The sequence below is a fragment of the Microtus oregoni genome, unplaced genomic scaffold (assembly GCF_018167655.1).
Source record: "Microtus oregoni isolate MIOR12 unplaced genomic scaffold, Mior012 000009F_ref0000495, whole genome shotgun sequence".
Taxonomy (NCBI): Eukaryota; Metazoa; Chordata; class Mammalia; order Rodentia; family Cricetidae; genus Microtus; species Microtus oregoni.
Genome location: NW_024543068.1, coordinates 12419439 through 12435727, shown reverse-complemented (window position 1 = coordinate 12435727; position 16289 = coordinate 12419439). Strand labels below are relative to the sequence as shown.

Below are 16289 nucleotides of genomic sequence, written 5' to 3'. Positions count from 1 at the left end.
CCAGATTGCTTTAACAGAATCTCAGTAAACTTAGCATTTTCAGTTCTGTACTGAATGAAGTCCAGTCTTTTCTTAGGTAAAAGAATCCCTAGGGATTGTTGGTGAGATAGATTCCTGCCTTTAGTGCTTGCACAAACCTAGTACATATGATTACAGTCTATAATTCTACTATTCCAGTGATGCTTATGCTTCTAGGTGGTTTTTAAGATAACATTTGTGCAAATTTCCTCAGTATTTAACTCAACATCATCACGTCAGCACAGCTTTTTCTTGATTTGATCTAAGTGTTTTTGGAAAAGATGTAATTTATAATCTGAAATACTACCTAGTAATTCCTAGTTCTGCATGAAGACTAGCAGTGTATAAAAGCAAAGGTGTCCTGGAATACGATGCTCAAGTGAACTCTCCTGTAGAGATTGTTCCGATGTCTCCAGTGTGTTTTTAATGCAGCTGTGTGCAGTCTGCTCCATGACCTTGAACATTCTCAACAGTAGAGAGATGACTCGTAAAAGACAATACTTTCAATGAATTTGTCTGGTTCACTAGGTCCTTAACATTTCTGTATAATAGGATCTAATTGAAATCATAGTCCAAATAAAGGAAAAGGAGAATTGGGATAAATGACATGGAATAAACTGGCTAGGAGACTAAACAGAAGGGATTACTACATAGTTGTAGACACCCAGGGACATTGGAAGATGTTTGGGGTACTTGTTTAAAATGAATTACTCAGTTATCTTATGTAAGCTGTAAATTGCCTGTGGTAATTTCTGGTTTATCACATAACAGGAAAACGTAATATTAGAAGCTATCAGAAATAGTTTCATTTTCATCTGGTGAAAGAGAACTGCTCTGAAGTTGATTCAATAAAATTAGCCTTTGTAAGATCTAACTGGCACATGGATTGAGTCATTTTAAAATAAGTGTGAACTTCATGATGGGGTAGTTGGGTTCAAGTACCAGTTTTTCTTTTCCAAGTACTAAAAAAGACACTGGAATGAATATCTTGAAGAACACTTTTGGACATAATGGCTTCAATTACTTGAGAATAGCAGTTGTTCTTAGAAAGTAACCTAGCTAGTTTATAAATTTCCTGAGTGCTATTGATCCTGGCTCAGTAACTATCTGTACACTCTTGCCATAATTGCAATACATCTGGTGTTGAGGCTGCAGTTGAGTCCTCAGCTGGACCTGCCTCAGTGCATTCCTGATCCTGTCCTGACGACTGCTCTAAAAGTGCAGTGAGGTTTGGTGAATTTGGTCACTTAACTTTCTTCAAGGATAATAAAGTTGTGTTTTCCATAAGGATATATTTATAACTAGCGAGTGGAAACTGAATCCATTCCCAGTTTTAATGCTTTTCCAATTCAAACGTGTTATGCATGTATGTGTCTCTTTCTAACCCTTCGAGCTTCTCTCTGTGTACGATTTAGGGTTACATTCCGAAAAGCAAATGGGAGATGGACACTTCTGAGGCAAAGCTAGGTGGGTATTTCCTTTTTCCTGTTTTTATATGTGATACCTGATGATCATGGTGATAGAGCTCTCCACTGTATGAGTGAAGGGCCAGAAGCTTGTGCTCACCCTGCAGTTATTTCACTAGCCTTGCCTTGCCTTCTTGTATCTGTGACAGAGGAAAAAGGATTTTTTTTACAAAAAAATTCATTGGAAATTTTTAGGATAATTAGAAATATTTGATAAGCATAATAACATACTGTTACTTCTAACATTCTTTTTTTAGTATTAATCATAAATGTGCTCCTAACATTTTTTAAAAGAATATTTACCTGTAACCCAAAGTTGAGCTTGTTTGTGAGTACTTTAGTAATTAATTACTTTAGTAATAATTCTAATAAATACTAGGGTTTTAAAATGTAATTTAAAAGAAGGTACCTGAGTACTTGAGTTTCTGTGTTGGGAAGTAAGTGCATAATTGAAATATTCAAGGAGACTCCATTTAAATTTTTCTTCAGACTGGTTTTAGTACCAAGTTACAAGATAAACCGTTTTCAATGATTGCTTACATCAAACTTTAGAGTTCCCTGTATAAAAATTGTATGTACTAAATGTATTCCTTAGATATTTTAGTGTGATTCTGAAAGGGTTTTTTTTTTTAATCTTTTTTACTTCACTTAAAATGCCAATTTAATATGTCAATTTAGGTGTCTCAGTAGAAACTTAAAGGACCATGCCAGGACTTACTGATTGATTAGGAAAGGTGACTCTCAGTTTTTCTCTCCGTGTATTGTTACTCTAGAACCAAGCAACCAACTCAGCATCCTAAGTCTGTAGACTTAGTTTGTCCATTCAGCACTTTGGCTACTTAGGTCATGTGACCTTTACATGTAAGGGGAGTGCATGGTACACACACTTGCATGGGTCACTTGGGTTAGAGATAGCAGTTGGTTTGAGTGGGTTTTGTCTTAAAAGATGAATACACAAACTAGTAGTAGTGCATTGTGGGGATAGGTACTTGCTATAAAAAAAATCTTATAAAGAATTAGCTTGTGGGGGGCTGGAGAGATGGCTCAGCGGTTAAGAGCATTGCCTGCTCTACCAAAGGTCCTGAGTTCAATTCCCAGCAACCACATGGTGGCTCACAACCATCTGTAATGGGGACTGGTGCCCTCTTCTGGCCAGCAGGCATACACACAGACAGAATATTGTATACATAATAAATAAATAATTTAAAAAAAAAAAGAATTAGCTTGTGTTAAGTAAAAATTGTTTGTGGTTTATTGGAATATTCGTCTACAAATTTTTCCTCAGAGAAATTTAACAGTAATGGACTTTCTCCCCATACATACCATAAGCACCTTTTTGCTTAAATGCAGTTAAATATTTAAGAAAATAGTAACTGGGGCTGGAGAGATGGCTCAGAGGTTAAAAGCACTTGTGGAACTTCTGGAGGTGACAAGTTCAACTCCCAGCAACCACATGGTGGCTCACAACCATCTGTAATGAGATCTGGTGTCCTCTTCTGGCCTGCAGGCATACATGCAGGTGGAACAATGTATACATAATAAATAAATACTTCTTTTAGAAAAAGAAAATAGTAACCACAACTTTTTTTTAAGGGTGGTGTCTTAAGTGTTGCTTCTTTTGAATTAGTCAACCCTGTTTGACGTGCTATAGTTTTAAAATACCCTGTAAGATTAGAAGATCATTGGTTTCTGCTGGTGCTTTAGTGATGAGCTTCAATGGCAAAGTGTGATCGTAAAAATAAGGGGATTGTAAAAGTGACGCATATTTTAGCAGATATTCTCCCAAGGTGTTATGCAATATATGATCTGGGATTGTGCTTTTAGAAAATGAACCATCCCATTTTCTGTTTTCCTTTCTAGTTTTAGAGGAGAAAAGAAAATGGAACATAGCTATTATGAGTGTTCAAGACAAATGAAATGTTATTAATGTTTATACTGATTTCTGAGAAATTTGACTTGTCTATTATTTCTCAGAAATGTATCTTATACAGTCTGTTAGTGTTAAAGATATTACACAGTGAATTTCTGCGTGCTTAAAGTGGATTTCTCATGAATCTTTTTAGTAATGGCTTTAGTAATGAATCTAGAAAGGGAAATTTTTACTTGATTGTAAAAGTAGTGACAATGATGTTTTATAAAGGATCTAGCATCTGGCACCACCGGATTATCTTGAGAGTTAATCCAACCTTCAAAGAAGGAAAATTGAGTGTAAGCTTTATCAAAATGTTTACTCCTTTGAGATTGACCCATTGGGTCAATTGAAAATGCTTTCCTAACTCATGAGGATCATCTGAGAATTAGCCTATTTGTGTTGCATGCCTTTCATATATCATCAAATTTAATGTTTGTTTACCAGGTGCACTTTATTTCCCCGAATACTCTACCAGCATTCTTAAATTTCTCTTAGCAACATGATTATGCTGAGGTGGAAGCATAAGCTTTATCTGTGTTGCATATTGAGCTGAAGGAGCTGAAACTGGAGCTGAGGGTTTTGGTTCTTAGAAGAGTCTTCCAGTAAGAAAATACTCTTCCAAGCAGCTGACCAGAAATCGTTGTAGAATCTTGATTTGTGCTTAATATGTAAGTCGGCCTGTGTCTGTTAAATAAGAAGGAACATCAATTTAAAACAGTTACTGGCCTGAGCTATACCTGGCATGGTATTACATGTGATTGACAGCTGCCTGACCAGTGTTAGTTACACCTGACTGCTCTTTATTGCCTGGGAGATAGACGTGGTAATGCAAGAGCTGGGTTTTACACACATCTGCCGGGATTCAGTACTGAAGCTACTTCAACTGCAGTCATGTGGTTTTTAGTTTCTCACACTTGTACAAACTAGAATATTCTAGACTTACTGTAATTCATCTTAATGTCACTTGTCAGTACTTAAGAGTTGTATTTTAGCCTTCTCCTTATCAGACAGACTAAATCATCTTTTCACAGTTGAGGTGTAATTGTTATTTGTGTAGGCACATAACTCTTGTATGTTCACCTTGGACAAATTTTCAAATACCATTTACATTTAGAAAATATATAGATGTATCTATGGAATTTTTCCTTTGTGCTATAGTAACATGCAGTGTTTTAAAGTTGTGGTAAATTCTGTGACCAACCAAGTTGGATCAAAACTTCATCCTCTTTAAAACTTCATCTTGCAACTAGGTTTCTAATGTGTGAGGGAATTTGGACACCTGTCTTCTGTAACCAACTCCCAGATTCCTCTTCCCTTACTTTATGTCACCGGAGTGTTTGGAATCCCAGTGTTCGTGTGGATGGGTACTTTCTTCAGCACTTAAAAGAAACTTTAATGTGCTTGCACAATAAAATTTCAAATCAAAGATTTCAAATAAGGGTGTTCTGACTAGAAGTGTAGGCTTTGGGACTTCAAGTTGCAAATACAGAACACATGATGCCTTTACCTAGTGGACAAGGAAATACCCTTGCAGTTTCCACCTGCCTTTCTGCAATGCTGCCTGACCATGCTCTGTTGTTAGAATTGAAATGTGAAACTTTCACTTCAGAGTATGTTCATGCAAATCAGTTGTTCTAAGTTTGGAAATCCTTGGAAGTTTGTTTAGTGAGTGTACTGGAGCTTCTTACTCTTTAGTAAGACACTGCTTGTCTAAGGTCTTGAACTAAGGTTGGTCTTACTACTTAAAGGATTGCCATGGGTTTTCTGATACCATGTATTGTGTCCCTATGTAGCCAAGGGTTCTGTACAGTATGACCTGTCTGTAGAGCCATTTGGTACAGCATTTTATCAACAGAAGAGGTAGAAGATTGTTCTGTGCAGCCCATCTCAGGGAAATTTTGTTGAAACAAGATGGAACAATTTTCTTGAGTTTTGTAAACTATTGTCATTCATATTACTAATTTTCAATGATAATTGCTTTTATGAGGGAAGGGTATGGGAACTAAACCTTTTGCCAATTATGTAAAATCTTTTTGGCTTCTTAAAGTTTGTATACAGTTACTTGGGTGTGGAGTTTGTACATTAGAAAGCATAACTTCTCCCTCCTTGCGCCTGCTTCCAGTATACGTTCCATATAAAATTTTTTCCAACTCGGTACCTTAAAGATTTCTAGTGTACAAATTCTGCGTTCTTTCTGGAGTTGAATGTTCGTTATGTGTTTCTGAAGCAGTTAAACTTTAACAATAGTGTGTTTAGATAACTTCAGGGGATGCAAGTGCTTCACTGTAGCTCAAATATACATAACTCATAATATTCCACATCTATATTCAAAATCAATATTAACAACAAATAAAAAAGACACATTTTCATTATGTGTTATTTAAGATACCTAATCTGATATTTCATAATTTCTAAATGTGTTGTTTATTTGATAATAATGAGATATTGGGAGGCCAACTCTTTTCAAATTTAAGATTAAGAACAAAATACCAGATTTGATCACTTTGACTCACATCAATCCTTAGCATGGTGAGTCAACAGTACTTTACAGTATACTCAAAGTACAAAGTGATCAGCAGTACTTTCCAGTATATTCAAAGAAAGAGGGGGTCTCATATAGTCCCCTTACTCATAAATATTAACTCATGAGTGCTCTTATCCAAAATCATAATCAAAAACACATCCTTACACATGATCTTGTTGTTGTCTGATTTTCTTATGATACGGTATCACACATCTTTGTAGATCAACTGAGCAGTATTAACACTGTGTTAAAGAAAAAAGCAATAATTGTTTTTAAAGAGACCTGGTTTTTGTTGTTTGTTTTGTTTTGTTCTTTTTAGAACATGAGAGCTGAAGTGTGATTTTTCTGAGGGTGGGAGAGTCTTTTCTTGCCTTACCCATATTTATTGCTAAAACCATCAAATTATAAATATTACCCAGTACAAACACCAAGCAGACTGTGGGAATCACATAAAATTTGATATTTTCATAGACAAGAAGATAGTTTAGATCTGAAAATGGTGCTGCATTGAAAAATGTGGATGTGCCCTCTGGAAACAATCTAGCCCTCCTTTTCCTTTGTGTGCTGTATGCAAATCCACACACTGTTAATGCTTTGGCTCTGTGTTTGTTCCCCAGACAAGTTGGACGGCTTGAGGACTGGCACTAAACGGAAACGTGACTGGGAGGCGATTGCCAGCAGAATGGAGGATTACCTGCAGCTCCCTGATGACTATGAAACTCGTGCTTCCGAGCCCGGGAAGAAGAGGGTAAGAGACTTACTGAAACTTGAAGACTCATCTAAATAGCATTTGGATTTTAGAAGAAAGTTGGAGGTGGAAAATGGCTGCCCATAAAGTGTTTGTCATGCAAGTCTAAGGACCCAAGTTCAGTGTCGAGCTCCCAGTAAAAACAGAAAATGCTACAATTACAAGCACACTTTGAAAGTTTACTTATTTTTATTTTATTGGTATGATTGTTAACCTGCATGTATGTTACATATATCATATGCATGTCTGGTACCTGCAGAGACTAGGAAGAATATTGGATCTCCTGGAAATGGAGTTATAGATAACGTATAAGCTGCCTTATACTTGCAACATCAAATCTGAATCCTCTGCAAGAGCAGCAAGTGCTCTGAACTTCTGAGTTTCTCTCTAAGCCCTCTTTGTATTTCTTTTAAATTAATTTTCTTAGTGCTTGAATATTAAGACAATATTTTAGTATGAGAGAATAAAAATGTTAGTAGATTATCATCATGGTGTCTTTCATTTCAAAGAATCCCCATTTCAGGGCTGGAGAGATGGCTCAGAGGTTAAGAGCACTGACTGCTCTTCCAGAGGTCCTGAGTTCAATTCCCGGCAACCATATGGTGGCTCACAGCCATCTGTAATAAGATCTGGTGTCCTCATCTGGCCAGCAAGCATACAGACAGACAGAACACTGTATACATAATAAATAAATATATCTTTAAAAAAAAAAGAATCCCCGTTTCAGAACTCATTGATACACTGCAGATAAGCAAGGTAAAATGATATACCTTTAATCCCATCACTAAAAAGAAACAGGTGAATTTAAGTGAGCTTGAGGCAACCTGGTCTACATAGTGAGTTCCAGGTTCGCTCTGTCTTGGGAAACCAAAAAAATTCAAATACTGCAGACATACAGTAAACCCACTCTTGTCTATGTAGTTTGAGGGGATGGGAAAGGGAAATCCCATTAATGGCCTTTCACCTATGCCCGGCCACATGCAAAAACTTTAAGAGTGAGGCAACCAAAGTTTAATTGGCTCAAGCTAAGCATGGTGGTGAATCCATGCAGTCTCATCACCTTGGACTGAATAAAGGCTGGGAGATTGTCCATGATGGCCAGCCTGGGCTGCAGAGACCTAGTCTCAGAAAACACGAAACAGTAGGAGTGGCTTTCCTTGGGATGGGACTTGTGAGTTACAGTTCTGGTGACAATGAATGAGAACTGTTTTTCCCTGTTTTTGCTCACGTAGCTATGACTGTCTTCAAAAGGTGGTCCCCAGTGACTAGGCTTTAAAGTGCCATTTTTGCTGGGGTGTAATGTAACTCAGTGGTTAAGCACTTGCCTTATATATCAGGTTCTGGGTTCCATCCCCAGTATAATAAATAGATGAATAAAATTTCAAAAATTACTATTTATGATTTCTATTCTTAAAAGAAACTGTATTTCCTCACATATAAACTAGAAAGAGGCAGTATTTAGTACAACTTTAAAGAGAAATTGATTGATCTTGAAGTAATTTTACTTTCTTAGAAATGTTTGAATGGTAATGAATGAAGCACATGTACCTCAAACCTTTGAGTGTTCGTCAAGATTTTTCTGTATGATTTTCTTTTCTAATTTTTTTGTTTTCAATGCATCCCGACTGCAGTTTCCTCCCCCTCTATCCCTCCCATTCCACCTTTCCTCTTTCCTAGATATAATTTTTTTTAACAGTTAAATGTCCCCTCCTTCCCAGAAAAAGACATGGTGGTGTAAATCTCAAAAGTACCTTTAGGAAAATTAGAAGGAAGTTGGACATTTAAGAAACTATTTCTGGCTGAAGTTGTTTTCTGCCTTATAATTTATTTTTAGTATTTTCATAGTTATTTATTCATTCTGATACTTAAATGTGTAAGGTCTGTGAATGCCTAATAATAGATAACCGACTTTAAGAGATTAAGTTTCATTAGAGATGGGCGTTAAATACAGTAGGTTTAAGTATTAAATTTTCTTTAGAAATTGTAGTCATTGCCAGGCCTTGGCGCTGCACGCCTTTAATCTCAGCACTCAGGAGGCAGAAGCAACCGGATTTCGAGGCCAGCCTGGTCTACAGAGTGAGTTCTAGAACAGCCAGGGCTACCCAGAGAAACCCTAACTCAACAAACCAAAGCGGGGAAACAAAAAAATCATAGTCATTGGCCAGCAGGACAGCTCAGAGATAAAGATGCCTGCTGCCCAGTGGACAAGCCTGATGACCTGGGTTTGTTCCCTAGAATCCACCAAAAAAGTGGAATGAGAAAATGCGCAAAGTTGTCTCCTGACCCCCACATACATGCTGTGACATGTGCATGCCAGTGCGTGCATGTGTGCTTTCACACAAGCACTAAAATGATAAGTATTTTTGGTTTTTCTTTTGTTGGTTTGGTTTGATTTGGGTTTTTTTTTTTTTGTGGTTTGTTTTTGTTTTTGTTTTCTTTTAGTTTATCGAAACAGGGTTTCTGTGTTTAACTATCGTGGCTGTCCTGGAACTTGCTTTGTAGACCAGGCTGGCCTCAAACTCACAGATTCACCTGCCTCTGCCTCCTAAAAGCTGGGATTAAAAGCTTGCTCCACCACTGTCCAGTTGGTTTCAACTTTTCAAGACAGGGTTTCTCTGTGTAGCCCTCTCTGTCCTGGGACTTACTCTGTAGACCAAAATGGCCTCAAACCCAGCAATAAAAAGATTTTTTAAAATATCAGTCATAGCTGGGCGGTGGTGGTGCATGCCTTTAATCCCAGCACTCGGGAGGCAGAGGCAGGCGGATCTCTGGGAGTTCGAGTCCAGTCTGGTCTACAAGAGCTAGTTCCAGGACAGGCTCTAAAACTACAGTGAAACCCTGTCTCAAAAAAACAAACAAAAAATAAAAATAAAAAATCAGTCATTTATGCTAAATCAGTGTTTTATTTTTTATTTTATGTCTTTATGTGTGTGTATAGATCAGAGAACAAGTTTGTGACTTGGTTCTGTTCTTCCGTGGGCTCCAGGGCCACGTGCAGATGGGTAGACTTGGTGGCAGACTCTTTTATGCACTATCTTAGTATTTCTGCTGCTGTGATGAAACACCATCAACAAATGCAGCTTAGGGAAGAAAGGGCAGGAACTTTCCTCTTAAAACTCTCAGGTCACACTCCATCACTGAGGGAAGTCAGGACAGAAACCCTAGAGATGAGAGCAAAACTGTGGAGGAACCTGCTTATTGCCTTGATCCGCATGGCTTACTCAGCCTGCTTTCTTTTTTTTTTTTTCTTTTTATTTATTTATCTTTATTTTATGTGCATTGGTGTGAAGGTGTCAGATCCCCAGGAACTGGATTATCAGAGAGTTGCGAGCTTCCATGTGGGTGCTGGGTGTGGGTGCTGGGAATTGAACCCTGGTCCTCTGGAAGAGCAGTCAGTGCTCTTAACCGCTGAGCCATTTCATTTCTCCAGCCCCTTCCTTTTTATTTTCTTTTTTCCTCCGATTTCTTTACAGTATTCTGCCTGACGACCAGAAGAGGGCACCTGATCTGTTACAGATTTTTGTGAGCCACCATGTGGTTGCTGGGAATTGAACTCGGGACCTCTGGAAGAGCAGCCGGTGCTCTTATCCTCTGAGCCATCTCTCCAGCCCCTCAGCCTGCTTTCTTACACGTCTCAGGATGACCTGCCCAAGGCTACATCACTGTCATATCAATCAGGAGAATGCTTCACAGACTTATTGATAGGCCAATCTGATGGGGTCATTTTCTCAGTTGAGGTCTCTCTTTCCAAATGATTCTAGTTGTGTCAAAATGACAAACAGCAACAAAAAACTAGCCAGCATAACCATCTCAGTGGCCACTAAAGTCAGTGTTTTCTTTAAAAATAATAAGTAAATAACTACACCACAACAGCAGTTTTCCCTCCCATCCACCATCCCATCTGCCCTTCCCTAGATATAATTTTTTAATGAGTAAAAATTACATTTTATCTAAGTTTTAAAGTTTTAGAGTCTCAGCAGTTAAGAGCTCTTGTTGCTCTTGAAGAGGATCCAGGTTGGGTTCTTAGCATCCACATGATGACTTAGAACTGTCTTAATTCCAGTTCCAGGAAATCTGATGCCCTCTTCTCACCAGGGATATTGCACTCATAAGGTACACATACATATATATAGGCAAAACACTCATACATAGGATAGAAGATAGTTTTTTAAAAAAAATATTTATGGGCTGGAGAGATGGCTCAGTGGTTAAGAGCATTGCCTGCTCTTCCAAAGGTCCTGAGTTCAACTCCCGGCAACTACATGGTGGCTCACAACCATCTGTAATGAAGTCTGGTACCCTCTTCTGGCCTACACACAGACAGAATATTGTATATATAATAAATAATTTAAAAAAAAATATTTATTATGTATAGAATTCCTGTCTGCATGGATGCCTGCAGGCCAGAAGAGGGCACCAGCTCTCATCACAGATGGCTGTGAGCCTGTGGTTGCTGGGAATTGAACTCAGGACCTCTGAAGAGCAGTCAATGCTCTTAAACTCTGAGCCATCTCTCCAGCCCCCTAGAAAATCTTTAAAAGAATTTTTTTTAAATAGTTGGATACAATTACTTTATACTTGACTACTGAGAATGCTCTGGGCATTTAAATTTACTATGATCTGAGTTGACCTTTTCTTTATTCAGTGGCTATTGAATGTCTGCTCATCCATCCTTAACACTAGTAACATTATCATAAAATATGTGCACTTGATCCTAAATGGAACTAAGAGTATGTATGAATTACCCATAGTACATATTTTTGGGGCATAAAGCTCAATAGTAAGAGACTTACGTAACATGTACAGGGTCCTAGATTCAATCTCCAGTAACACACACACACAAAAGATAAACATCTTGATGGGTGTTTGAAGTTGCCAGGGAGGTGTAGAAAGCCATGTTTGTTCATTTTCACCAATATATCTGAAAAATTTATTCTTTCCTTTTGTTCTGTGCCTCAGAAAGCCTGATGCAATTGCTCCCACATTGGGGCAGGTTGTTTGTTGCAGCCATGATCTGTATTCCCAGGACATGGTCACTCATATTTGACTCAAGAATAAACTGTTTAAGTTCTAAATCAAGTGTGGGACTAGGTAGATGGCTTAGTAGATAAAGTGCTTGCCATACGAGTATGAGGGCCAGAATTTAGATACCCAGATCAGAAGTCAGGTGAGTGTGATGGTCTGCCTGTAATCTCAGCATATGGAGACAAGGAATCCCAGAGCAAGCTGGCTAACTGCTAACGGAGGTCTCGGTACAAGTCTGAGATTCTACCACAATATATAAGGTGGAGAGCAAAAGAGCAATAGAGGAAGACACCAGAGATGAGCTGCTAGCCTCCACACTCACAGGTATGTGTATACCAGTGCACATGTATGCACATATACCACGCATGTGTATACATGCACAGAAAAAGTGGAAATAAAGATGAATCAAGTGTTGTGGGGCTGGAGAGATGGTTCAACAGTCAAGAGCACTGACTGTTCTTCCAGAGGACCTGGGTTCAATTCCCAGCACTGAAATAGCAGCTCACAATTGTCTGTTTAACTCCAGCTCCAGGGGATCCAATATCCTTACAGAGATATACATGCAGACAAAGCATCAGTGCACTTAAGATAAAAATACATAGATCATTTTTTTAAATATTTATTTATTTATTATGTATACAATATTCTCTCTGTGTTTATGCCTGCAGGCCAGAAGAGGGCAGCAGACCCCATTACAGATGGTTGTGAGCCACCATGTGGTTGCTGGGGATTGAACTCAGGACCTTTGGAAGAGCAGGCAATGCTCTTAACCTCTGAGCCATCTCTCCAGCCCCCATAGATCATTTTTTTAAAAAGGCTCAAGTGTTAACCACTTTTTCCTGCTATTACTCTTTATCTTCTCTCTGACCAGATGTTAGAAGCCTAGACATCTTAGTCAGTCTTGCAAATGTTAAAAAGGAAAGTCAGTGTATCATAAAGCAATAATGCATTTCCATGACCAGTGTAAAGAGCACAGAATTTCAGTGTTCTATATTTGGGACATAAGAAATCACAAACTAGGTGGCTGGAGAGATGGCTCAGAGGAATAGAGCACTGGCTGCTCTTCCAAAGGTCCTGAGTTCAATTCCCAGCAACCACATGGTGCCTCACAACCATCTGTAATAAGATCTGGTGTCCTCTTCTGTACTGCAGGATACATGAAGGAAGAAACCTATATACATAATAAATAAAAATCTTTAAAAAAAAAGAAATCACAAACTATATTTGAAATATAGCATATCAAACTATAGTATATGCTTTGGTTCTCTGTGTACAGTAAAAGTAGCAGTATCGTAATCTTTTCTTAAAGATTTTTGCTCTTAACAGAATATGAGATATGTGCATGTATTTTAAGAACTTATAAATCTATCTTTTTTGAAAAAGTACCAAGAGGGAATATAAATATTCCTGAAGTTGGAATCTTGCCATAATAACATTTGAAGCAGTAGTTTCTGGTAGCTTATGAATGAAAATGACATTACTAGCCCCCTGGTTTTTTCCCTGATTAAATTTCAAGAAATAGTTATTGTACAGAGTTAAAGTTTAAGTTGTTTAAAGTTCATATATAGTATATGTTTCTATAAATAGTCATCTTGCAATATGAAAATTTAAAAGTAGATATGATAAGCTCCAGACAAGCCTAGAGAAGCAATGGCTAATCAAAGGATAAAGTGGGGACGGATGTCCTAGACCGATGCTAGGTAGACAGGCTCAGCTGTAAAGTGAGAACGAGAAAACTGTGTTGCTCATACAAAATGCCATGGAGCTGACAGGGCAGAGCACGAGGGCTTTAGTGATAGGACTGGTCGTATAGTTGGGGAAAGGTTTGAAATAGGCGAGCATCACAAGGAGGTATTTTAAGAACATCATTTTGACAGAGGTTTTTTTTTTTTTACTTATAATTTTAATTCTGTTAATCTATCCACTAAATTATCCAAAGAGGGCACCTTTGGGGTTCCTTCACTTCTTTCAAACAACCCAGACTAATGCTTTTTTCTCTTTAGGTGAGATGGGCAGACCTAGAAGAAAAGAAGGATGCAGATAGGAAAAGGGCCATAGGTTTTGTGGTCGGACAGACTGATTGGGAGAAGATCACAGATGAAAGTGGTCACCTGGCTGAAAAAGCCCTCAATCGAACCAAATATATATGAGACTTAGTTTTTGACTGGAGCATTATTCCTCTAAGGTAAGGGTACCCAGCCACATAAATAGCCTGTTGTGTGGTTACCTCAAAAGTATTGAGGACAGCATGCTTTACTAAAAGTCATTTTTCTAGTTCTGAACAAGTAAGTATGTACTAGCACTAACATTTGCAATAAAGAATGTTAGAAAAAAAGCAGGTTTTTGTAAGCCTTGTAAAATACTTAAGAAAAACTTGGCTCCTCTGTTCTGGGGGAGGGTGAAGTTGTGCTAGAATGGATACTGAAGTTAACTGAATCTTCTGTTTCACCATTCCTGGAGTAACCCTGTTTTCTTTTCTTTCCAGGCGGTTCGCTTTGAGGTGACCTGAAGCCAAGGCCTCATGAAGCTTCTTGTGTTGCCACGTTTCAATTTTGTTTTGTTTCTACCACTTTTTGTTTTTAAAAGTTATCCAGTATCCCCAAGAAATTTTAGAATCTTGCTATACCCTAGCAAGATATGAATTTTTCTTAACTAATTTGGGGAGGGAGGGTTAGCGTAACTGTTGAAGTCAGGTGGGGATCCACTAGCGGATCCCAGCAGAGTATTCCTCCACTGTACGCTGTCACAGACTATCATCATTGCTTTGTGGCTGGGTTTGTTTTTTACTGTATGTAACTGGTAGCTGATTGTACTAGGATTAAAAACAATAAACTTTCACGATAAAGCCAATGAGATTCATGGGCTGTACAGCATGGGCCCTTTTCTCTTATTTTCTTAAATTTGTTTTTATTGCTATTTAAGTGCAGTGTCCTAATTACCTGCTTGCTGAACACTCCCAACCCCTTTACCATTGAATAATTAGCACAGCTGTTTGTAGTGCATTGTAAAACTCTGAGGTCAGTAATAATCAAAATATTCGGCTTTGCTTTATAGCTGATTTGTTTTTCTTCATGTCTTAGAGACTAGCAGAGATCAAGTCTAAATATCCATCAGTTCCCTGGGGCATGTCTCTTCTGTGACATTTTTGTATAGGGAGAGAAGGGGTGATAAGTTGTTATCTCTTTATTTTTCCTCTTTGTGCTACTTTATATTTGTTTTTTGTTTTGTTTTTCTTTAGCTGGTTTTGAATACAGGTGAACAGAACTGCTGTGTGCCACAGAACTTAAGCCGATGCCTTACATTGAATTTGGTTTGTTGCTTTTTAAGTCAGGATCGAGGAGGATACATGGAAGTGTACAGCTCTCTGGCAAGCAACCTTTGAACCTGCTAGCTTTTCAGGTTCTTGCCAGATTGCTCATTATTAAAAAGCTTGGTCTTCTACATAGACTTTCATCTCATATGGATACTCCCCACCAGAACCAGAAGCAGAGCTAAAACCCAGATAGCATTCTTCTTTAAATATAGAAAGGGGGCTTTTTTCCTTTCTTTAGTCTGAAAATTAAAAAGTCATTTCTATCATGAAGGAAGATAGAGATGAACTTTCTTCTTCAAAAAACACTTCTAGTTTGTAAGTCAGTTCAACAACTTGTGAACATGTTCACTGAAGACCTCAGCATTTTGTCATGTTTGGAAATCTCATTTTTTGACCAACATTAAATACTATGCCTAGAGGTAATATTTCATTACAGTTTAGAAGTATCACTTTGGATTCAGTAATGGTTTTATGAGACTAAAGGCACCAATGGAAACCGCAACAACTTCCTGTACTTTAATACCTTACCTTTCTTGAAATTCTGAATGTTTAAGTGTTAAAGAACCGGGTTCATTAACAAGTTAATATTGAATGTATAATTTGCTTCATTAAACGATTTCCACTGTTTTTAGTGTTTAATAAGCTATCTTGGTGGTTAAGGCCTGTAACATTTCTACATACTGATCTGTATCAGCTACCTTTATTATACTGGAAAAAAGATAGTGGGCAAGATAATCAAATAGAATTGTTGTTTGTACAGACTTACCACTTTTTAGAGCAGACCGCTTTCCCACCTCCCCCCACACCTGGTCTTTTCTCACCAAAGCAAGACTTGTAAAGTATGTTCCCTGCTTGAGAAGAAAGCAAGCCTCTTTATTCTTCAGTTACTCTTAACCTTTCTGTAACCTTTGAAACACCCGTGAAATGAATGAGTCCATGAATCACGGACCTTGTAAGCAGTGCATTCTGTCTTGTCCTAGCAGGAGCTGGAGGGAGAATTAGTGCAGCCATCGGGGAACATGGAGCCGCCTGGTTCAGGAACCGGGTATAACAAATGACTTCTATGTAAAGAGAATCATGAAAAGATAAAGAGCCAGAAGGCAGTAACAGAGATACCTCTTAATATTTGATTCTGCTAGGCCAATAGGAAACTATTAAGAAATCCTTATGCTTTTGTTACCACCAGAAGCAACCAACTAGAAACTCCACCAGTGGTATTTTGGGAAAATTTGGGATGGGTAAACATTTTTATTTTTAGTAAGATAAATCAAATTATAGTACCA

The 16289-nt window shown here is 38.0% G+C and overlaps 1 protein-coding gene across 3 annotated transcripts in view; it reads left to right on the top strand.

Annotated features, from left to right (window-relative positions):
- The window catches only part of Ylpm1 (YLP motif containing 1), an 81977-nt gene extending 66315 nt beyond the window's left edge, over positions 1 to 15662 (top strand). The window contains exons 18-21 of one of the 3 annotated variants that reach the window (XM_041657972.1): positions 1434 to 1485; positions 6538 to 6668; positions 13697 to 13878; positions 14179 to 15662. In XM_041657972.1, the coding sequence (XP_041513906.1) occupies positions 1434 to 1485; positions 6538 to 6668; positions 13697 to 13843 (330 nt within the window). In that variant the 3' untranslated portion in view covers positions 13844 to 13878; positions 14179 to 15662. Of the gene's footprint in view, positions 1 to 1433; positions 1486 to 6537; positions 6669 to 13696; positions 13879 to 14178 lie in introns of those variants that run through there. The other 2 variants (XM_041657973.1, XR_005974816.1) reach the window with 2 other exon arrangements.
- Positions 15663 to 16289: the final 627 nt, after the last annotated feature.